The sequence below is a fragment of the Centrocercus urophasianus genome, unplaced genomic scaffold, assembly GCF_019232065.1.
Source record: "Centrocercus urophasianus isolate 14NV4802_14NV808 unplaced genomic scaffold, USGS_Curo_1.0 seq_10, whole genome shotgun sequence".
Taxonomy (NCBI): domain Eukaryota; kingdom Metazoa; phylum Chordata; class Aves; order Galliformes; family Phasianidae; genus Centrocercus; species Centrocercus urophasianus.
The window spans coordinates 68,448,546-68,472,562 of NW_024884142.1; the positions used below are offsets into that span (position 1 = coordinate 68,448,546).

At 38.2% G+C, this 24,017-nt stretch overlaps 2 protein-coding genes across 3 annotated transcripts in view; one reads left to right on the plus strand and one right to left on the minus strand.

The window, feature by feature from the left end:
• WDR64 (WD repeat domain 64) overlaps positions 1 to 18,312 on the plus strand; it is a 61,599-nt gene extending 43,287 nt beyond the window's left edge. Inside the window, exons 16-28 of the mRNA XM_042827353.1 lie at positions 272 to 402; positions 2,970 to 3,062; positions 3,875 to 3,983; positions 4,893 to 4,935; positions 7,833 to 7,966; positions 9,221 to 9,326; positions 10,954 to 11,015; positions 11,420 to 11,529; positions 12,314 to 12,484; positions 14,180 to 14,276; positions 17,087 to 17,167; positions 17,340 to 17,373; positions 18,094 to 18,312. Coding sequence (XP_042683287.1) covers positions 272 to 402; positions 2,970 to 3,062; positions 3,875 to 3,983; positions 4,893 to 4,935; positions 7,833 to 7,966; positions 9,221 to 9,326; positions 10,954 to 11,015; positions 11,420 to 11,529; positions 12,314 to 12,484; positions 14,180 to 14,276; positions 17,087 to 17,167; positions 17,340 to 17,373; positions 18,094 to 18,179 — 1,257 coding nt within the window. The 3' untranslated portion in view covers positions 18,180 to 18,312. The remainder of the gene's footprint in view (positions 1 to 271; positions 403 to 2,969; positions 3,063 to 3,874; positions 3,984 to 4,892; positions 4,936 to 7,832; positions 7,967 to 9,220; positions 9,327 to 10,953; positions 11,016 to 11,419; positions 11,530 to 12,313; positions 12,485 to 14,179; positions 14,277 to 17,086; positions 17,168 to 17,339; positions 17,374 to 18,093) is intronic.
• Positions 18,040 to 22,375, minus strand: LOC122164904. Of its 2 annotated transcripts, XM_042827365.1 has the most exons (3): positions 22,157 to 22,375; positions 21,661 to 21,834; positions 18,040 to 20,244 (listed from the first exon to the last, which is right to left on the minus strand). In XM_042827365.1, exon 3 carries the CDS (start codon positions 20,202 to 20,204, stop codon positions 19,245 to 19,247), a length of 960 nt encoding a protein of 319 aa, XP_042683299.1. In that variant the 5' UTR covers positions 20,205 to 20,244; positions 21,661 to 21,834; positions 22,157 to 22,375; the 3' UTR covers positions 18,040 to 19,244. The 2 variants fall into 2 exon arrangements, with proteins under 2 accessions (XP_042683299.1, XP_042683307.1); XM_042827373.1 differs by lacking the exon at positions 21,661 to 21,834.
• Positions 22,376 to 24,017: the final 1,642 nt, after the last annotated feature.

Here is a 24,017-nt window from a genome sequence, read left to right on the forward strand (position 1 = left end):
CGCCAAGCAGAAAACATTTCTGCATAGCAAGACAGGTTGGTAAATGGAGGCCTCCAGCCTCTGCAGGAGGGACTTTGCCATTGCTATCACTCCCTGCTTCCTTCTGGTGCTTCTGCCTAGCTCAAATACAGTAGTATTAGAATAACACTGAATATGCAGTTGTAGTATACGCTGTTGATTTACACATCATAGTAAGTTAGCAGTTAAAAGAAGTCATTCTTCAGTGTCCATACTGTTCCAACTAAAGTTATTTTTTTAATGTTCATTACAGGGATTTGTGCCTTCTGTGGAAATGAAGTGCTTTGATGTTTTAAAAGTAGAAGGACATAGCTTGATAACTACAGGAAGTAAAAATGGTGCAATAATTGTGTGGGATTTTGAATCTGCTTCTGTCAAATACATGTAAGTCTTGCTTTTATGGAGGAATTTTCTTCTCCAGTATTTCATATGAACTTTTCAAACAGGATATTGGGAATTCTAAGGTACTCAACTGTAAAGGATGATCATCAAGCAGGAGTTAAAGCAGAAATTTGTCTAGGCCCCTCTCCCTCCCACTTCAAATTACTTTTCTGGCTAGTCCCCATGTTGAAGTTAGTAGAAGTAATTAAAAGAGTGACTTGTGGAAGGAATGAAGTAATCAAGAGTAGTGTTTTCACAAATCAGCACTGCCACTGAAGGAAACTTATTGAGCAAGTTACTGTCATTGGTTAGTGACTCCTGTGGAGCTGTAGAATTTCCTTATTTTTGAAGTTTTGTGTTTGGGAATATACTTGGAAATAAGACCATTTCAGCTGATAATCACAGATGTATTACATTCTTGCTGACTGATGTAATTTTGCTCTTTATTTTAACTTATTTCTTCATATTTCTTTTGGAAAGAAAGGCACATAAAAAAAAAAAAAAAAAAGAAAAAAAAAAGAGGTTGTCATTTATTCCCTTGCTATGACATAAGCAATTTTTGAGATGGTTTTTCACTTTCATGTGGAAATTTCTGGCAGTGTAGGAATGGGCAAGCAGACTTGGTGTAGGCTCTTTTATGGCCCTTTCAAAGGATTGCATGGTCTTTATATTATTTATATATATTGCATGGTCATTATTTTATGGTATTTCTGAGTAGAAATGTTGAAGTAGATAGGCTGTTGAATCATCCCACTGTTCTTATTTGGTTGGACTAATGATTAGTCAAAATATTTTTCTCACTAGCAAGGAGGTGACTTTCACAGATGTGAACCTGAATTCCAGCCATTCATTGAAAAGAGAAATAGAAATGTCCAATAGACCATGTTTCTGTACTTCAGATTGGAATTTAATTATATTATGATGTACTTTCAAAATGGAAATGCAGCTGTCCTTCAGTAAAAAGTTTCTTTAGGCTTGTTTTTGGGGAATGATACAGCATTACCAAACTAATCATTAAAAATGAGGCAGACAGAAACAAGTCTGTCACAGTCCATTGAGCTGAGATTGAGGGATTAAGCAGGGATCTTGATGATTTTGAAAATGAAAAAGGTGAAACGGTGGAAAGGTATTCCATTCAAAAACCTGAAGATGATGGGCAGATATCTCTGCTTGCTTGAAAAGGGGGGAAGTGTCAAGAGAGAAAACTGAATTATTCAATAAATAGCAAGAAAAGAGACACAACCAGTGAAAGTTAAATAACTTTTTATTTTAGATAAAAGAAATTCATCTGGAGAGGCTTGTTAAAGAACTGTTTTGGCTACAGCTATAATTTTTGTTATTTCAGTTTTCTGTATTATCCTCTGGTCTTTTTTTGACCTTCGTACTGTTCTAATAGCTATCTATTTGCAATTCAGTATTTTTCCCCTTGGCCTATATTGGTGGTATTGCCTGTCTTTGCTCTTTCTGGTTTCGGATATCTTCTTAGTCTTACCTTCAAGTCTGATTAAAATACTCTCCTTTTGAAATATCTATCCTTACTTTTAGACATGTTACAGAAAGTGTGTGTTTGTTTGTTTGTTTTTGCCTACTCACTAGGCAGTAGCAGCATTTTGATGAAAGGCGTTTGTGATTCAGATGGCTGGCTGCCCAGATAAGATGTCATACTAAGTATTTCTGAGTGTCAGTAATCAATTTTGCCTAGTTCCAGCAAATGCTGTAAATAGATCAGTAGTATTAATTTAAAACTTCTTGGTTAATTAGTGCAAGTTTTTTTGGAAGTTGAACTGAGGGGAAGAAACTATGTTTTGAATAAGCATGACCTGAAAACTTGTTTCATTTTCTTCACCTCAAAGGTACAAAAATTGATCAGGGGAAAATGCTTATTTCAATTAGAAATGCTTAGCTCAGATACTTGTGACAAAGAAGAAATAAAAACCTTGTTTCACAAAGCTGCAACGTTGAAAATCCTCTTCACTCAGTAAGCCCCTGACTAAGGTACTCCTCAGTACGTTGGAGCTATGGGCTCAATTCCTATTTCTATCTTGATGATTTTAAACCCACAGCTTTCACAAGAGTTCTTTAACTGTTATGTTACAAGATATTCTGCAGCACAGAAAAAAAAAAAGGGAAGTCTTTTTTTCTTATTTTGGAGCAATTCCAGTTTGCAAGACAAGAATGATCCATGAACCCAGGTCTAGTCAATTATTTATTCACAGTGGAAACAGGAAAGGTAGAAAACCTGCCTTCATCAGGAATAAAAAGAAAAAAAAATTGACATAAATTACTTCAGTTTTCTCTAAAATTATCTCAACAAAATACTTGGCTGAATGAATTTACATTATTCCATTTAGCATTTTTCTTGCACAGGTACATTTTTTACTTACTTTTTACTGTCATTAATCCATCACAATTATTTAACTAATTATGAAAACTGTCTAAACCCTAGATGACATGCTTTTTTAAGAAATGAAGTGTTTAAACTCTTAGATTGTGAATGAAGTGTACAAGGTTTTCTGAAAATGATACACAACATATCTAATATATTCAGTACAAACATCGTTATTTTTCAGGTGTAAACTTAATGAGAACAGCCAGGCTTCAGTTCCTCAAGCATCAGGAGTCAATGCTGTGTTATTCCTCGTGCATAGTGCTTCCTCTTCCAGGTAACTCTGACTTCCGCCATGACAAGGGTCATCATTTGGAATTCTACTGTAATCTTTGACCAAGAAACCATATTTAAACTGGAAATTGTTTTGCATTTAATCAAGTTCAAATGGTTTCCTTTTTGCTTTCCTATCCTTAAACTATTGACACTGCTCTTGATATTAAGCCTTTCAGGCCTTGTTCTATGGTGCCCAGTGTCAGGACAAGGGGCAGTGGGCACAAACTGGAATGCAAGAAGTTCCATCTAAACATCAAGAATCACTTCTGTGTTGTGTGGGTGGTGGAGTTCTGGCACAGGGTGGCCAGAAGGTTATGGAGTCTCCTTGGCCTTTCTTAACTCAGAAACAGACATCAAACACTACATCCAACTTTTTTCTCCTTCCACAGAATCCTATTTCTGAGCATTATTTTAACAAACTGAAAATCTTTTTTGTAATTAGCTGAAAACTCTTTGCAAAGAAAAACACTGTGTAAAATGAAAGGGGAAAACTCGCTGGCATGCAGTGAATTTTCCCTCTTCACTTTTGGAAGACTAATACCAGTGTTAATTTTGACATACTATGGATTTCGCTTGCTCAAAAGTCTTGATAGGACAGTCTGGCTGTGTAATAATGTGAATCTTACCAAGTTACTTGCATAAATTTCTAAAACACCAGCAATTCTTAGTCTAGTCAGTCCAATTATTTCAAGAAATATTTTATTGTGCTTTATTACACTGGATCATGTTGATTTCCAGATAGCAAACAGCATCTTCAAGACTGTCGGAGATCTTTTCAACCATCTTTGCCCAGTTTTTCTTTTTTTCATACAGGAAAATTAGCTCTCTATCCTCTACTGCTGTTGTGAGTAGTGATATTGACACTGACAGAGATATTGATGATCTCCCAGAGCACAAGAACAGCCATTTGAACCAAAATAAGGTAGGTATAGCAGTTTCAGGGATTAAATAGCATCAAAAACAAATTTCGTTTTAGGTTTTAAAATGTTGTACTTTACTAAAATCTCTCCATAAAGCCATGCACAGAACTTAGGATCAAGAATTACAGAAAATAAGAACTTTCAACTTGCATGGGAATGAGGTAGGGAATTATGAACACGTTCTATCAGGCAGCTAGATCTCTGCTACATGAAATATTTGACTACCAAAGTGTGTGTCAGTTGCTTGTCACTAGCAATTCTGACTTTCAAACAGGAACATGAAGAACTAGAATGGGAAGGTCAAACAGACAAATTCTAAAGTACTTGAATAAAAAGAGAATTGTATCAACGTTGCAACCACATTTACTTGGATGCAATTTCAAGGGGATTTTCAAATGACTGATAGGATAATGTTTTTAAATTTACCATCAAGCTGCATGTATATCAATCTGCACATTTTTGCATTATGGGTTTTGTGATACTTCTAGTCCTTTTAAGCCAGAAGAATATGGCAAATCTGCATGATAAATATAGTGGCTACTCATGCATTTTTTTCCATCTTTACTCAGGACAAGAACGACAATAAGAATATTTGGAATTATATTCACTAAGAGACCTAGAGCACGTTCATATGACTATAAATGATGAATTTTGTTTTTCCTAAAAAATAAATACCCTTCAGCCAAATTTACCTTTAGCATCCTCCTAGCATATTCTAATTAATTTCATCTGTGATTTTTTTATTTCTGATTTTGATTTCCTTCAGATGAAATGCTATGGGATGAATAAAAATTTGGGAAAAATCGAATCCTCCATTTACAAAATAAATTCTTGAAATAATTTCTACTAGAAAACTGTTCTATCCGAAGTTCCATTTTATAATTCTGTTACTTTTTACTCTTTGCTTCTAGGAAAATGCAAGAAGTGATGAAAACAGTACTCGGATAACAGCAGGTATGGAGAACTGTTGGTTTTCATTATCTCTTTTGTTGATCCCTGCGTTCTGCCCAGATTACCATAGCAACTATGTCAGTTTGTTTGGTAAACTGGGTTTAGAATAACTGAGCTACCATTGGTTTTCTAGATGATACACTTCAGTTTTGCTCAGCCCTGCTTTGTAGTTGTTTCTGGAAAGCTAGGTCAGGATGCAGGATCTGTAAGGCTCAATTCCTGTTTTTTTCTAAAGAGACATGATTTGATAACCTTGCAGAATTTTTGATGCATTAATTTTTGTACATTGGTTGCTCCAAAAGTAATGCCTCATACTTATTTTGACAACTGGAAGAAAAGGAGGTTATCAAGAGTAGTCAGCACGAGTTCACCAGGGGGAGGTCGTTCTTGACCAACCTGGTAGCCTTCTATGATGTTGTCTCTGGCTGGGTGGATGGGGGGAAAGCAGTGGATGTAGTCTACCTTGATTTCAGCAAGGCTTTTGATACTGTCCCCCACAGCATCCTTATAACAAAGCTGAGGAAGTATGGGATAGATGAGTGGACAGTGAGGTGGGTTGAAAACTGGCTGACTGGCAGAGCGCAGAGGGTCGTTGTTGGCGGTGCAGAGTCTGGTTGGAGGCCTGTAACCAGCGGTGTTCCTCAGGGGTCTGTGCTGGGTCCGGTCTTGTTCAACATCTTCATCAATTACCTTGATGAGGGGATAGTGGCCACCCTCAGCAAGTTTGCTGATGATACGAAGTTGGAAGGATTGGCTGACACACCTGAAGGCTGTGCTGCCATTCAGCGAGATCTGGACAGGCTGGAGAGCTGGGCAAAAAAAAAAAGGATGAGGTTTAACAGAAGCAAGTGTAGAGTCTTGCATCTGGGGAGGAATAATTGCATGCACCAGTACAGGTTGGGGGATGACCTGCTGGAGGGGAGCTCTGCGGAGAGGGACCTGGGTGTCCTGGTGGACGACAGGTTGGCCATGAGCCAGCAGTGTGCCCTTGTGGCCAAGAGGGCCAATGGCATCCTGGGGTTCATTAAAAAGAGCGTGGCAAGCAGGTCGAGGGAGGTGATCCTCCCCCTCTACTCTGCCCTGGTAAGGCTTCATTTGGAGTACTGCGTGCAGTTCTGGGCTCCCCAGTACAAAAAAGACAGGGATCTCTTGGAAAGAGTCCAGCGGAGAACCACGAAGATGGTGAAGGGCCTGGAGCATCTCTCCTATGAGGAAAGGCTGAGTGAACTGGGTCTGTTCAGCCTTGAGAAAAGAAGACTGAGAGGGGACCTGATCCAGGTCTATAAGTATCTAAGGTGTGGGGGGCAGAATGGCGAGGCCGGACTCTTTTCAGTGGTGAGTGGAGACAGGACAAGGGGAAACGGCCAGAAACTGCAGCACAGGAAGTTCTGCACAAATGTGTGCAAGAACTTCTTTACAGTGAGGTGACGGAGCACTGGAACAGGCTGCCCAGGGAGGTGGTGGAGTCTCCTTCTCTGGAGATGTTCAAGACCTGCCTGGATGCCTACCTGTGAGACCTGTTGTAGGGAACCTGCTTTGGCAGGGGGGTTGGACTCGATGATCTCTGGAGGTCCCTTCCAACCCCTACAATTCTGTGATTCTGTGATTTTCATGGAAATTGCAACATATTCAATGAGCGTGATAATACTATTTGGTAAATTCTCAGCTACAAAACACTTTTTTTCAGCATATTCACCACCATTAGTTTTTGTTAATGATGAACAAGAGCCTGTGTGCTGCACTTAGGAAAAATCTGCATGGCTCACTGGAACACAGCTTGTCTTGATGCTGTCACCACTGCTGAAACACACCACTCACCACCTCACTGTGCCAATGAACGTCAATGGGTGTCATTCTTTCCATGTGGAGGAATTAAATGACTCATCTTTGCTTCTTATGCACTTCCATGTCAGCCACCATTTTGTCAGATTGCACCTCTGCTGCCATCTGTCACATGGCAACAACATGTAACAGAATACTGGTGGGAAGGTTCAACTTCTACTGTCATACCACAAATATCTGCCTCTGATGTGCCAACGTAATAAAATAGGAGTAATTACTTTTGGAGCAGACCTTCAGTATATCTTTAAACAACAGAAAAAAATAGGCAGCCAAGTGCTCAAGAGTTAAAGCTGTGCAAAGGGAGTTGGTGCGTTTGTGAGAAGTAGATCCTCTAGATTCTTCTGGGACCCTTAAACATCATCTGCTTGATAGCAGATTTTTCCAATAACAACAAACGCGGTCACCTGAAATCTGGTTTTAGGCTAAATACAATCAGCAAAGGAAGCATGCTCTGAAAACAGAATATTCCTAAGCCTCATAGCTGCTCAATGAAATAGACACTCAGGCTATGTCTTGCCCCCAGTGAATGTACATTCCTCTGAGGACCTTCAAGGGATGCCCAGCAACTCTAGTTTTGGGGAAGTCAAATCACAGCAGGAAGTCAGAAAAGGCTGTGGCCATTACCTTGAATTCATGTTTGAATTTGAGAAATGAGTATAAAAATCTGATTTTGGAATCAGTAAGTGTCATTTAGTTATTAAACTTATTTAATTGCTAAATTTATAATAATCTCTGGAACCCTCATGCAGAGGCCTCAGAGCTGCTTCTCAGCTGTCCTGATGACCTCCTTCATTCTCACTAGCACGTGCAGTTTCTGTAAAATCTGTTGCTATGCTCTGAATAATGTTATTGGAGTAATAATGCTGGCCGGTTTGCATGATACCATGAAGATTGTTTTCATTTCTTGTCAGTTGTCTTCTATCCATGTCTGCAGCATTTTCATGATAATGCTATCTTGATGTTGGCATTTATTTTCAAATTTAGTTTTTTCTAGTATTATGTAATTTCTGTACATTCAAAAGCTTTTTAGAAAATGTGTGATCATTTGTGTTCCAAAGCAGAAGACGCACTTAAGTATAAGTATATCCAGTACTCAAAGACAAATGCACAGTTACCCAGGGATGTAGGAAGATGCACACCAATACTGGCTTCTGCTCATGAAAACGGCTGCATCTACTTATGGAGTATTCAGGTAGCTTTCTGAATGTATTTGGGATGGGATTGGACTGTTAAAAAGTTAATTCTATTAATCTTTGGAAAGCTGCTTTTCAAGTAGCACTTGCAGCAATAGATATTTCATTGTTTTTTTGTTTTTTTGGGTTGCTTTTTTTTTTTTTTGATAAAGAGTTTTTTCCACAGACAAAAAATAGTTCTGCTTTAATAATGGTAACAGAGTAATATCCAGTGGAAAATGAAGAAATATGGTTTATATTGAAAACTGGCTGTAAAGTTATGTGAAATTGTAGGAACTGATTTTTCACTCACTTCATGTACCATTTAAGAAAGTATAATACACAAAGCAGAGTATCCTGAGCTCTGATGAGGAGAAATATGGCTGGAGCATTTCAGAAGCCAGTTAGCACTAGTAGGGTTACAAATTTGGAGCAATAGTATCTGATTATGTCTGATCTGTAGCCATAATCATGTAAAGCCAATCTTGAAACAGAATGCCAATGGCTTAGTGACAAATCCATAGGACTGCTCCAGAAAGTATGTTATTCTAAACAAGAGGTGAAAAGTAAATACACATAGAACGAGGAGCCTAAGAGGAAGCCCTAGCTTCCTGTAAAACAGCAAACGCAGAAGGAAGATGGTGAAGTAGCTTTTGCTGATGTTTTGTAAAAAAACAAAACCAATACAATGGTAAATGTTGACAAACACAGTAGATACAAACTTTGTGTGCTTAGATTCCTGTAAGCATTCCCAAGTTCAAATGATGGTGATGTCATCACTGACATCATTATCACACTGTCAAGATTCTCCTTATCTGCATGACTTTCCCTCACCTCCCAGACCTGAGAGGACTGTAGGGGAGAAAGGCTATTGGTACTTGCTTGAAAACAAAACTGGTTGGTGATGGAGACATCATGTGTGTATTTTCAGCAAGAAATGACAGGCCAGTAGAAAATGAAATGCATAGTGATATTTCATGGCAAATGAGAGGTAAGTGTTGAAGTAGGGATAGGTATGATTGAGTTGTGAATTGCCTGAAGAATAAAATCTGTTGTGCTTTTGATGAAGAAGAGATGACAATCCAGAGAGTACATCTCAGCTATATTGGTCATTCGTTAGATTAGGAAACTACCTTTTCAGCAGCTCTCTGGATGGGTATAAGCTTGATAATGCTGAACAGATTAAGTCAATAGCACTTAACTTCTGATGCTTTTTTTTTTTTTGGCATGAAGGTGTTATAAAGATAAATGTGATTTTAATTATTCTATTTTAGGGGAATTTACTGAAAGAAATTTTGCCATTTTCAAAATATCATCCAGTTCCTCTAACAGCAATATGTACAGACATCTCTACTAAAATGCTTCTGGCAGGCAGTAAGGGTAAGTGAATATACTGATCGTTCTGCTCAGGACAGTTTGAAGAGCTACATAAGATCATGCTGTTAATGTGCCAGAAATGTGAAAATGAAAGTGCAAATGCTGCTAGACTTTCTCCATCAAAGCTAATTAAACAATTGAAAATGGTATTTCCTGGTAGGAAAGGCTGGTAGATTAAAGCTCAGGATTAGTAGCATTATCAGTAGTCTTTCAAAAAGACATTACAGTTTTTTTTATTTACAAAATCTGTATACATTTTCCATCTGAATTACTGTAGTAATACCAAAGGCTGCTAAGAACAAGCAAAAATGTCACAACATAACTAAATAAAAACCTGATCCTGTGTCTGTACTGAGAGCCTTGATTTAGACACTGATATGGTGTGCACAATAATGGCCTTATCAGTACACAGCTATGTAAGGAAAGAAAGAACTTGTAGTCTGTGCTAGCAGCTCACTATTAGACTTAAAAGCCGGATTTGGTGTGAATTTATCTCCTGTCTGACTCTCCTTCAAACCTCTCCATTCACCCTGGAAATTTTCCTCTTCTGCATCAGTCATATGAGATTTTTGTCCTGTCATGTGCCGCTGAAGTATCTATTAGAACTGTTTCCTACTGGTTTCCTGCTATTATGCTATCAACATTGGGATGGATTGAGAAGTTTGGGTTTTTCTTGTTTGTTTGTTTGTGTGTTTTATAGTCTTTTTTTTATTTCATCTGGTTCAAAACTGAGCAGGAGACTGAAGTGCTGAAAATGAAGAGGAGTTTCCAGTCTTCATTGATTCAAATCAATAAGGTGGCATGCACTGAACAAGATTTTAATTAACTGTGGAAAAGCATCCACCCTATCACTTGTTCATCTGACACTCTCCCTTAGTCCTTTTGTGTTTCCGCCACTGATGAATGTGCTTCTCATGCCTTCTGCACTCTTCTCTGCAATGCTAATGTCAATGTCTTGTTCCCTTTACCAATTTTCCTTTTTCCTTGCTTGTTAGTGCTCGTTCCTAAAAGTCAGATGTGTCCAGTATGAAGGCTGGAATAGCACAAAAGATTCCTCTGTCTAGTAGTAGAAATTATGGATGTAAAGGGCGACATCAGCAGGGAAGAGTGAGCCTAGGTGGGAAACTGAGCGGTCACAAGTCATGAGAAAAATGGTTCTTTGATTCTAGTTCCACCTGAGTGCACTAGAATGTTGTATAACATTAAGCCTTCACTATATATGCAATTAATCACAAACTTTGTCCATTTTACCAGGATTGAAAAATAGTTTTTCATCCTCAGAAACTCTCATCTAGCTTGTGTAATAGATAACAGTCTGGAAAAGATTACTCTTGTTGTTAACTCTTGTCACTCAAGGAAAGAACTCTGCATTCTTTCCATTTCAAATTTATTTACAGAAACATTATTCAAAATGATATGTGTATTTGCATATTACTAAATGTATATTATATTCTACTCTGTGTGCTTGATAAGAGATAGTGATTTTCCCACTAGAAGAATTTCCACTGACCTGTGACTTTCTTTATTTGTCATTCAGCCGGGTGTTTACCAAGAGCATATGTGAGCAACAAGAAACTGTGTAGCAATAATGAAATTTATTGATGTTTTGCTTTTTTCTTTTTTTAAATAGAAGGACATATTATGTGCTGGAGCATTGTCTCATTCTTAGAAGATCCACAAAACAGTAAGAATGTAAGGGAAAATCTTATAGTATAGTATACCGAATAGTATACTAGGATAAGACAAGTAGTGAAAAAAATGGATTCAGACCTTTATGGGGACTAAAATGGTTTCCCACACATAAAGGTCATCAAATAATAATTTGATGCCATGAAAAACCAACCAACAAACAAAAAGCTATAAGTAAAAAGCTGATAGCAGTATCCTATTGTGTTAAAAGAGGTTACATTAGAATGAATTTATCCCTGTCTTCTAAGCAGAATTTCTACCACTTACCATTTGCAGCCTCTTTGGTGAAGGGAACAATAAATCATCAGTTAATTTTCAGAAAGCCTTGCTGGTAAAATCACTAAGCCAGTAACCACAGTGACATACAGAACTGCCTAAAATGTGGTTATGTTGCTTTTTCCCCTCAGCAAATAAAGGAGGAGCTCTGTTGGATGGCACACTCTGCTGAAGTCATTGACTTATTTTATGAAGAGCAGAAAAATGTGGTAGTAACAGCATCTGTTGATGGTTCAGTCAGGTACAAGATAACTAATACTTCTTACTTCCAGGCCAGTTAGTTGAGCTGCCTCCTAAAATCTTCTTCTTGATGGACTCACATATAGACTTGGACAAATAAAGTACAACATTAGGCACATTTTCTGTTCTGTATCTGTAAGAATAAGTTTTTAACGTAAACACTTCTACTTTTCTCAGTAAGTCAGACCTTTTACAAGACTCATTTTCTGTCAACAAGGTAGCCTTGACTGCAAAAAACAATAGCATAATTTTAGAAATGACCTCCTGTTCTAATTCCATTTTATTTTTCAGCACTTGCTAAGTTAACATGGGTCCCCAGCATTGAGTGTAGTAAATTAGGCCATTGTAATCTCAAGCCACTTTATAGGAAAACTGCGTGATTCCTTCTGGGCTAAGAAGTACATTTGAAGGGGTGCTTTCTTTTTTGTTTTTCTGGTTTTTTTTTTTTTTTAGGGAGTCAATGAGGAAGTTTTGTACAGACCTTGCTGTGGTGAGGGCACCTTACTGTTGAAGCAGTTCAGGATATTGGTGCCTTTGTTCCACAGTTTAATTATAATGAACTATTTGTTTGTTTTCTGACATTTACAACATCCTGAGAATTTTTGCTCTCAAGTTACTTACATGGTAAACAGAGAACTTCATTTTCATTGATATTTTTTTTAGCTAACATACTGCATTCTAGAGCAGTGCAGCAGAACCTGATAACGTATTTTCACTCTTGCTCCACTTCTAAAAGCATTAACTTTCCTTTCTGTTCTTTGGAACTGCTTTTACTATATCCATAGACTCTGGCATGCTATGAATGGATGCTATCTTGGTTACTTTGGACAGCCCAGGAAATTTGAATTATCAGATCTCAGTCGATTGATTTTGCCTTGTGATGTTAAAGATGTTCCTATAATACTGAAAGAGGAAAGCAAGCATATGGAAAAGAAGAGCATACCGGACAAAGACAAGTAAGATCTCAAATATTTACATACATGCATGAGTGGGGAATAATTCTGAAATATGATACTTACAGAGCACCTTTTATTTGAAGGTCAGAAAAGTAAAATTGTTTTCCATGAGGAACTAGTATAATCCTTTTTGAAAAAAAGGTTTTACAAACCATGGATAAATCTCAATATTTTTGTAACTAGGTGACTATCATGACTAGGTGATCATCAAGGTTTGAGTTGAGTAATAGTAACAACTAGATAATCACCTCTGGTTTTAGCCTAATTACAGTTTGCATGCTATCTACACTGTTCAGGTTAGTAACCTATTTTTTTTTCAGTTCTGCAAACTGTTATACTTCTGGGATACCCAAAACTTAATTGGAAAAGCTTACTGTGAACATTTTCAAACTAAAAACAATACTTCCATTTAAAAGACGCTTTAATTAAGTTTGCTGGGATACTATTGTAGGTACATTCACATTCATATCCTAATTGAAGGATTCACCTTCAATCCTAATGCACTGACACTGACATAAATTTTGTATGCTCAATGGCAGTGTTGGGCCTCTTTCCTTCTAGGCAGAGTTCTCAAGGGTTGTGGATTGGCTAGAAGTCAAGCTGGAGAACCTTAGTCCTCTAGCTTAGACTGTAATAAGTCCCAGATCTCCCTGTTTCATTAACCAGTGTTTTGAGGGAACACAGAAGCAAAATGCGCGTGGCTGTTATTGACAAACTGAAAAGTTACTGCATGGCTTAAAGAAGTCAAACAGGCTTTAATTATAAGGTTTCATGTATTATGTGCATTTTTAGGCTGGCTTTTAACCAAAGAACTCTGAGACAATGGGAAAGTTCCAAGATCCTTTACTGATAGGCCATTTAGATTGTTTTCCTGCTAACTTATTCTTACACAGAATTCTTACCAATGTGAGTAGTCCTGCTGAAGTCAGAACAATAACTCATCAGTAAAGAGAAGTTCTCGATCGTGTTTGAAGGACTAATCCCTACAGTCTTTTTGAACAGGCAGCAAATAGTCAGGAACCTCTGGAAATGCTAACAGCTCATCCTGGGAGCCCCAGGCTTGGACACAGTACTCCAGATGGGGAATATCACGAGGGCAGAGTAGAGGAGGACAATCACCTTCCTCTCCGTGCTGGCCATCCCTCTTTTCTTTTGATGCAGCCCAGGATACAGTTGACTTTCTGGACTGCAAGAGCACACTGCTGGCTCCCATACCTGGGATTTCAACTGACAGTCACGATTTTTCAAGCATGACAGAGAGTGACTTGGCAACCACATCAGCCAGTTCCTTCATAACCCTGGGATGCATATCATCTGGCCCCATAGACTTGTACATGTACAGCCTCATGAGGTGGACCAGAGGGAACCTTCTCTGTTATTACAGAGGCATAGAAGAATTGTAATCAGAACTGAAAAACGACATTAGCAGACAGTGAATTAACACTGAGTTGCAATAAAGACTGTTTTATAAGTTAATTTCTCCAGCTTCCTAAAGATGACAAGCCAGTATCTGGATTGAAGAAGTGTTGGTGAAACACTTTGACATGTTTGAATATAAATTATATTTTGAAGACATATGTAGTAATTTATACTTCAAAATAATTTTATTTTAGTGTCAACTGAGAGTGTTAATTTAAATTTACTGTGTAGATATGAGCTTCTGATTTTTTGTCCTTTTCTGTTTTACATGCACAGGTGGAAATCAACTAAATCACCTTCAATTTTAAAAAAAGATAAACATATAAACACAATTCAGGACTTGAAGTTTTTCAAAGCTCTGGCTTCTCCAAAGGTATCTAGTGTATAAACTGATTTGTTTCAGTTCTGTGCAACATAGCAAGAAGTGCAACTGTATTTCTTATTTAGAAAACAGTCATGAATAACCCTATATATTCTCAGTCAGTAGAGAAGCTAGAACAAAAATGCATTAACAGAGAGATCCATGAAAATTCTGTGTTTTTCATTCTCTTTGTTTTACACTTCTAAATTCCAATGTAGAAGAAAGAATAAACTGATTCACTTGTTTGGCTTGACAGCATAAAAAAAACCCCTACAATTAACAACAAAAACCTCAAACCCAGAATTCTTACATGGACCAACAGAAATCCAAGTAGTATCCAAAGTTTACTTGAAGAATGTGTGAAAATATTAGAACAGTGGTGAGCACCTACTTATAAATAGTAGTTCTTTCTACTGCTTTAACTGAATAGTGGTGCAACTCCTCCATCTTTATATGCCATAGCCTTTAAAAGTCATGGGAACAAATCAAACTTCTCCTTTTGGATCTGGACTAGAAAAGGAAAAAGATGCACACTCTACAGGCACTTTTCAAAAAAAGAAAAGCTTCCATTAACACCTTTCTGAGCATTCTTTCCCCATATTTAGCGAGGGCTATGATTTCTTTACGTCCTTTCCTAAAATTTGTGGTACAGTGGGTCTCTTATGTACCACAATCCATTATCCTAACACTAATGGGGCCAGCTAGGATCTAAACAGCAGTCAGTGAAAGTTATTACTCCATGTGACCAGTTCTCTCTATGTAGCTTGGGTGAAATGACAAGAATGAGACACGCTTCTGTAGCGTTTATTGCCCTGTCCTGCCCAAACAGTCCTTTTCTTTTGCTTGCTCTGTGATATCAAGGATCAGCACTCATCTCCTCTGAATGTTCAGCTAGTTGGAGCTAATGGATTACTTGTTGCCAAACGTGCAGTTTTAAGGCATTCTGTCATTTTACCCCAAGGCATCGATAAGATGACAAACTTCCTTGTGTAACAGTTATACCAGTCAGGTATGCTGCACAGTCTCTGAAGTGACCTCTGTTTAAATCAGGACAACTGCTTTTATGCAGAAAGGGCACACAGTATAACGTAATGGCAGTTGTACACCGATCCCCTGCTGTTCAGCAGCTGTAGACACAGCAGTGTATAATAAAAGAGAAGTGGGAAAAAAATATGTTGATGCTGAGATCAAAACATGAATTTGACAGTATCAGTCTGTATAGGAACCGCTGAATCATGGCCTGAACCTCTGATTGATCACCTGAGGCGAGCCATGAGTCAGCACAGCTGAAGGCAATTCACCTGTGCTGCTGGAAGGGGTGGAGCCTGGCTGCACCTCTCCTAGACTCATTGAAGAGATGACTACTAATGGGGAAGGATCTCTTCTGGAGATCCGCTCTGTTGGAGTTTCATAATTGAGCCCAGGATTTGGGTGAGTGTCTCTATCTTTTCTGTTTTCTGCTTTGGTGTGTCAACTACGTAGCCAAGCTCTCTGCTATACTATAACATCTGTGTATTCATTGACTGTGTGCAGTCAGTGGCTGAGTTCACTGTGGGACAAGCCAGTAGAGGCAAGTGTCACTTTGGCTTAGTCATTTGAGAAGAAGACTCACAGTGGAAAACACTTGCCTGTCCACACATGTTGGCACTGGAGCTTCTGTTAAGAAAGAGTTTTGATGTGTTTTCATTAACCTTAGAGAAAAATAAATGGAGGAGTTCAGTTTGCACTTCAGACTAGAAGCGTGCTATTCAATGGCTGTGCAAATACCAAGAGTATACAATTAATTCATTGTAATCCAGATGTCCAATCGTTCTGAAAAAGGTAATGCCTGGTAATTAATACATAAGTGATATCTGGAATGAATTCCTTGAGGAATGTTTTTCATTGCTGAAAATGTGATATCTCAAACTGTTATTACTGCAGCGCACTTAGTTGTGTGAAAAAAATATTTGTAGAAAGGCTCTGTGCATTCACCATTTCAAACTAAACTCACTTTCAGATGAGGTAGAAATGCATTATTTGCACCATTTCAAGGTTTAGGTGTGTTCTTTTTCCATGTTAGAGGACCACTAGATCCTCTCCTAGGGTGAAATCGCTGTTATGTTGTGTAAGAACAGTTGAATTTCCTGCTCTGTCTGTATAATACCTATGTAAGTCTAAGGATTCATGTGAATGTGGATGAACTATCAAGGTACTTGAGCTGTTTTCACTAATTTGAAGCTTCCTACAGTTTACAACAGCAAAGCCTTTTTGTTCACTTATGTCTTTCTTATGTCTTTCCAAACTGGTTGCTGAAGTGTTTGTGACTTGCATTGCCCAGAAGAGTGAGCCAGACTGACAGTCCTTAGATGAAACTATCATGTGGGAAGGAGGTCTTACTAGATTAGCCTTCATTTAGCTTTCTACTGTCCTCTAATAACATGCATCCACCAAAACAGACAAGTAATGTGAAAATGATTCCTGTACTGAACTTAACAAAATGTTAATAGGTGATATAGCTAGGTAAGTATTTAAAACCAGATTTAATTTAGGTGATTTAAAAAAAAAAAAATTGCTATTAACTGTGTTGAATTTTTGTCCCTTGGGAAGCTGGAATCTTGCCTGCTATCTCTTTCCTATAGCAGAAGAATCCCCTTCTAATCGAAAAATGTTCAAAACCTGTGCATAAACCACAGTCTCTTCACATAGTAATGATATGAACTTCTTCAGATAACATGAATGCTACCCACGCTATTCAATAAAAGTAATAGTATATAATAGGATTTTTTCATTACCTTCTGTTTTGAGCTAGTAACAAACTCACTTTGGTTTCCGTTGATCAGCTTCCTAGACAACCTGTGGAGAGCATTGAGTCAGGAAGCAAAGTGACTGGTGCAGTATTTGGGCATCTTCCTATATATGAGGTAAGCACAAGTGCTTCCCACCTCTTGCTGCGGTGTTCAAGCAACAGAAGTCCTTAGCACTTGTAAATGAGTAACATCGCGAACTCGCTCTGTTGTTAACTGTTTCTCAATTTAATTTTCTCATGTGGTCTGACTTACTCTCAACCCAACTTTGTTCTCCATTTGGTGGAAGCTTAAGAAGCTAGCTGAAGAGAGCATCCTTCAGAGTGAGTAGTCCAACCATTTATTTCTCCTGTTCAGCTTTGTGTCATTAAGTCATTGTTTCAGAGTCTTTTCTTTTAGCCAGTACAAAGACTATTGATTCTGCACAAAGCTTTGGCTGTAAATTAACTGTAAGTTGATACCACTTTGAAGGTAAACTGTTGTTTAGATTTATTGTGAACTAACGAGGCTTCCTAAGTTGTTCCTAATTTGTAGTGAGACCAGAACTTCCACAGTCTCCTCGCCACCTATTACAGGATGGAAAGAATCACTACTTGAAGTAGTGCTGATTTCTCTCTGTGGAGAGAGCCTAGTGAACCAGTCTGGACAAGACTCCAAACGTTTAGATGGCTCATTAGGTGGAATGAAGGGAGCATTCAAATATATATGATTTATGGTTTTTAAAAGCAGCATTACAGATGGAGTATCTCATCCATACTAACCTAATGAACGCAGGAGCTGGCACGTATTGTGCAAATAGATGGCACATATGCTGTTTTTCTGAACATTAATGTGGAACTCTGTTTTCTTTCCTGACACGTTAGGAGCAAACATTGAAGCCAATGGCACCACAACAGATTTACATAAAATGTGATCAAATTATTTTGTGAGCTACATGTACAACAATTTTTTTTTTTGTCTGTGCTGTTACAAATCACTATAAAGTGGTCTGACTGTAGGTATATATTTATTAGCTCTTGAAAATTTGCATTTTATTTCTACAGATCCTCAATGGAACAAACCTGAGATGTCCACTCTAACTGAACTGACAGTGGAGAAAGAGCTCAGTGAAGAACAGAATCAAGACTAGTAAACATTATGTTCATCTTAAGGCAAGTAGTTTAGCAGGTTCCCTGAGCACATAGAAATAAAATCTTTATATCCATCCCAGTTCTTCAAGCAGCAAAAAAAATTTTAACATAATTATAACAAGACGCTTACAGAAAAGCCCATCTCACTCCACTTCTTGATGGATAGGAATGAAAAGCACCTTACTGTGATTGACTATTTTTTAAAGGTTCGGGGCCATAAATCTCCAAAAATACTTCCATTGCTGACATGCAGATGTCTCTGGAGAGTAAGACATGCACTAATTCTGGCTAGGATTAAGCTAGTTTTTTTTGTAACATTCCATATGCTACTGTGTTTTGATTTGTGATTAAAAAGGCATGATAACAGAACTGTGTTGTGGCTATTGCCAAGAGTTGCCTGTGTCATCAAGGTGTTTCTTTTCCCCACTCCCAGTGTACAGGATGGGAGAGACCACATCTGCTATGACTGACATGAACAGACCAGGGATATCCTACACCATATAATGTCCTGCTCAGCAATAAAAGACTGGGAAAAGGAGGAGAAAGATGAGGTGATGAAGGCGTCCGTCACATTAAGTAACCACTATGTGTGCTGTGGCCATTCTTCTCAGGTAGTGGCTAAACATCTGCCTTGAAGTAGTGAATGAATTCATTCTTTTTTCAGAAGAAAAGCAGAGACACTCAATTTTATTGAATGGACAAGCTACTAAAGCACTGCACTATACAGAATTAACTAGAATAGACACCTATTGTATCCTAGACAACAAAGGATGCTACAGGAAAGAAATTAAGAACAGAAAAGCTTATCAGACAATTGATAGTTCCAAAGATATTTTTCAGGCAGTCTTTTCAATGCTAGATCTAACACAAAGCTGTTTGCTAACTGGCTTGTTGAGTATTAGTTGTGAATTTTCTGTTGATGTCTCTGCATTCCTTTGGAAGCTATTTTTCCTCTACAATCCACAGTTATAGTTCAGGCTTAAGTGTTTTAGGTGTATCAGTTGTTCTGTTGTTTCAGATCATTAGAATATTATGGAAAGGTATCTTAATTAAGACAACCTTTTTCAGCATGGCAGAAACTTATGCTTGAACTGGCTGCAATAGTTAGTTTGCCAGAATTTCATTACAGCCTTTGCTAGTGCTTTACAGAATTTGGGAAGTTCTTCAGGTGCCCTCACCCACTGTGGTAGTTCAATCTGAATGGCATCAACAACACCAGAATGACAGGAGCCAAAATTCTTTGTTATGTATCCACCACTATAATAGTTCCCATTATTTGGGCTAGGATTGGATAGAGAAGGCACACAAACGTAACTGTTATTTTGTTCTTCAATATATTTACCCAAACTTCTGTTCCCTGCAAGCAGAGACTCGAAAGGCACACCAACTAGCTGACTGGCCAGATATCTAATGGAGGAATTTGATGCAGAGAAGACACCTGAGTTAAGAGAAGTTTTTGAAAGTGTATAACCTAATTCTATCCACTGCTCGGGATGTGCTTGTCCATGGATATCCAAAATCAGGCCCCCTGTCATCTGTGATTTTGCAGTAGTCAAAAATCCCATGTAATCCTCCCAGGCCTGTTCTGCTTGGGGGACTCTGAAGGAGGCCTCTTCCTTTTCCCTGTTGGCATCCATCTTGAACCTCTGTAAGTGGTTAATAACAGTATGTGGAAAGAAACCATCAGTAATTTTGTTGATTTCCTCAGCAAGAGCTTGAGCCACTTCTATAGTGTACCTGTCTTGTTTGGTAGATACTTTACAATTTATATAACTTTGAATGCTTCCAGGAGGACACACATGAGAGAAAATACAAGAAGATGTCTCTGCATCCCAACAGCCAGCCTCTCGGTCAGGGATGTCTTCAGGTTCCATTGACCCACCATGTGGGACAGAAAGGATAAGGTTCATGTTGCCCACTTGATACTCAGTGAAATGATTATGGCCAAATATAACTTCTCTGCTGCTAGTGGGTTTCAGAAGCAAATTTAGAATGGAAAGGAGGAACAGATACATAGTTTTCATTTTCTGCTGGAAGGCTCAGCAAAAAAGAATATGGCAGAACCTGCATAAAAGCAAAAGAGAAATTTTTGATTATTCACAAATGAAAATATGTGAGTGTAGAGTAGCTGCTACTATAAAAATTAGTTACTAATTAACCTATTCTACTTTAACTCCAAGTAGTACAAAGAATAAAAGTACTTTCAAGAGACGCAAAAAATGAACAGCGTACTTTGTGTGGCTAGATGTAATTGATGCAGTGTTTCCAAAAGAGTGGATTCTGTCAGAATAATAGAGCAATGGAAATAGTAGGTTATTGGGTCTCCTTTATTCCCTGAGAATGAACAAAGATTGATCACATCATCTGACCCTAGAGAATCACTAGATCTGAGCAAAATAATAAAAATAAACATTTTCCTAACTAAGCGTTCATTTTTTTTCAACCCTGAAACATTAAGAAAATTTGAAGGATCGTTTGAATCTCAATGACTTGAGTGAAGTATCTTTCCATTATCCACGTGCTTTCAAAACTAGAGGTTATGTCAGCTCAGACCATCTCTGTGTTTGTCTAAAATAGGCTGATAAAAATTGAGTGCTACTATGGTCTACCTCTCATTGTTCTCTAGGCTGAGTTACTCTAAAATCATCATACATAGACACAAGTCCATTATGGAGCAACTCTCTTTAGTTTTCAGGTTTCCTTTCTCTTCAAGAGAGCTAAGGTACTTCTAAGCTGTCAGTAAATATGACATTTTTTGGAAAGCTCTAATTCAGCAAGATACTAACGGTGCTTTCAGGTCTGAAGGCATCATATTAATAGAAAAACCAAAGTCTAGCACGTAATCATGTAAAATAAACAAAGCCAGTGAAAAGAAGAAGAAAAGGATACTTTCAATTTCATGAATTAAAAAAGCTTCACATAACATAGGCCAATTGAGGAGTTTGTAAATGAATACATTAATGTGTTGTGTTGTTGTCTGTCCTGCCTTTATCATCACACCACCCACAGAAATACAGAGGATATGAGGTGTAGCCATAGAAGAGAATGAAAAAGCTGAAGAACTGTAAGAATCTGCCTCCCAGACTTGGCCTGAGAGTATATATTACAGCAGCTGTATAGCTGCTATATGGAGCTTCCTTCCACTCCTGTGCCACATGTTTGTTCTCAAAAGGAGCAGCAACAATGAAGATATTCTACAACCTACACTTGACAAGCTGCCATAAAGTTTGTTTGTTTTAAAGGATCTTCAGTCATTACACTAGAGTTTCTAGCTTAAAATAAGCTTTTATCCACATCAGCACATTATTAATTCTTCTCTAGGTTTCCCCAAGACATAGGCTTTTATCTACTAGTTCACTGTCTGCATTACCAGAAATGTGAAGAAAAAAAAATTATTATTTAGAAACCCTTTTTATCAGAGAATCAGCCCACCTGCAAAAAGCAGCACAAGTGATCCACGTAAGTCTAGACATAGCTTACCTGAGGTACAGTGGGGCTCAACACCAAGTTAAGGAAGTCAATGCTTCGTAGGTGCTGATCAGCTGCCTTAGGAGTCAGGCTGCCTTTGCCTCTGATGTTCAGCTTAAATGTGGTGACACAGCTGTACCTTTCCCATCACCTGCCAAACCACTTTGTTTGCATCTCTGCAATTTCCTGTTAATGATTGAATCATGCTGTCAGCACTATTAGATCCTGTTTTAAAAATATCTGGATACGTAGCTCTGTATGATTCCCTAACTGGGAGAAAACCATGCAGGCTCAGACAGAGCAGAGGAAACTGGTGACTTCAGACTGGTTTATGGTTTTCTAGATAACACATAGGTACTGCAGAAGAAAAGTGTTAGTCACAGTAATACAGAGTAGAAGGGTATTTGGGGCTTTGTAGGAAAACACATCTTCCCAAGGGATTTGAACATTTGTTCTCCTCCAACAGAGGAACACCTGCAAGTAGGGAGGAATGTGCTGGAAAATTTACCTGTTTGTTGTCTTCTCCATAAGGAAGAGGTCCATGCAAATAAGAAATAATTGAACCCTGTAACAGGCTCCATATTGTAGATAAATGTACATTATTGCAAGGTTTAAAAAGTCTTCAGTACTTTAAACTGGTAGCAATTGCTGCAGGAGTATTTTGAAGATCTACCTACAAAGAAAGGGAGAGCAAGCTGTTCCTGATTCGGTGCCTTCAAAAGCAAAACTGAACTGACCACTGCGCTGGGTTTCACTCTGGACTCTGAACCAGCAGGTCTCTAGAGAGCAGGCCGAGTCCTGCAACTGCTGGCACAGAGACTTCTTCACCTGCGCTTCAGTGTATCATTTCACAATGCAGAGATCACAAAAGGAAAAATTATATATATGCTAATATACTACAGGCTCAGTGAACTTTTGTTCTCTGGACTGGCATCCATTTTTAGAGATCAAAACCAACTTGTCACAAGCACCATTGCCACATCACAACTCAGAAGAGCTGATGTAATTAGTAAAGATGAAAGTATGTGACTATTCTCAACCTTTTTGCCATCACTTAAATCTTTATTTCCTCCTAAAAAGAAATCATTAGGTAAAGCGTAACTAGCTACACTATTATTTCACTTGGAATCTGTTTGTGCCAATGATTCTGCCTTAAAAACACAAAAAAACAACCCTGAATCTGGGTATCTGGGAGGAGAGCTCCTCACAGCCAAGCATTACTGCCCAAGTATTCAAAATGAAGTTGCAGAACTCACAGCAGTGAGGCAGATGACCAAATCAAAACATTGGCAACACACTAGAATGGCAGACAGCAGGTTCCCACTGGCAGTAGGAATCACATAAATTATAGGTCAGTGCTCATTTCCATAGGATTACTCATGAACAGATTGCTTCAGCTATTTGCTGGCAACGTGGGTTCATGTTCTTTTGCTTTTGCTGGAAAAATCGAGGACACAGAGAGAAGGTCAGATGTTCTTGGCACTGACAGACATCTATTTCAAATACTTCTAAGCTGAGGTTGTTTTCCTTTTGACATCAGTGAGCTCCACAAGGTATTACCTAGCAGAACTGTCTTTACTCCACAACTGCATTCTCATGAAGTTGATGGGCACGGGTCTAACCTCAGCAGACTTCCACAAATAAAGTAAGATTTGCACGGGAATGGAATGTCAGAATCACATTCACTCATCTTTTCAATGCAAAATGATTCCATAAGCTGTGTGCACCCAGTAGTGAACAAATCGTGACCAGCCTAAATGCCAAACCTCTGATAATGAGGTAAATGTAACTGATGCAGGAAATTGATATGGCTTCTCTTTTGTTCTCCTCTATACCTGTTCAGAGGTCTGCACATGGCATTAGAAATTTAACAGTTGGCTGACTTTTGAAATATGGCCCAAGCTCTTGGTCTAGCTTGACTGCAGCAGGCATCTGTTACTATATTAACTTAGGTAATACAGGTTTTTAAAGACTTTACTAACGTTATTGAAATAATCTAAGATACTTTTAATAAATGCTAGTGCATAGCACCCACATACTCATGCAGACACACTTTTGTGAGATCCTTTTGTGATTCATTTCTAGAGGACATAACACAAAGAGGTTGCTTTGGGTGATCACACCGATCCCCAATTCCTTCCAAATCTTTAGATCTATTTGCAGCTTTTAGAGATTTAATGTAATCATGCTAACTCTTCAGCATGAAGGTATCTATCCTTTCAGATTAAGGAAGCAAAGAGAAAATTCTCAGTCAAGAATTGTGTGGTTCTGGTTTTCTTCAACAAAAGTTCCTCAATTTGTGTTTCTGACTCTGAGGTTCACCTTATGATTGTTTATAATCCCAGCTACAGAAAATAGTCAAAAGTAGA

Coding starts and splice junctions, on each gene's coding strand:
- LOC122164904 (XM_042827373.1), bottom strand. CDS start 20,204: ATGAAAACTATGTATCTGTTCCTCCTTTCCATTCTAAATTTGCTTCTG.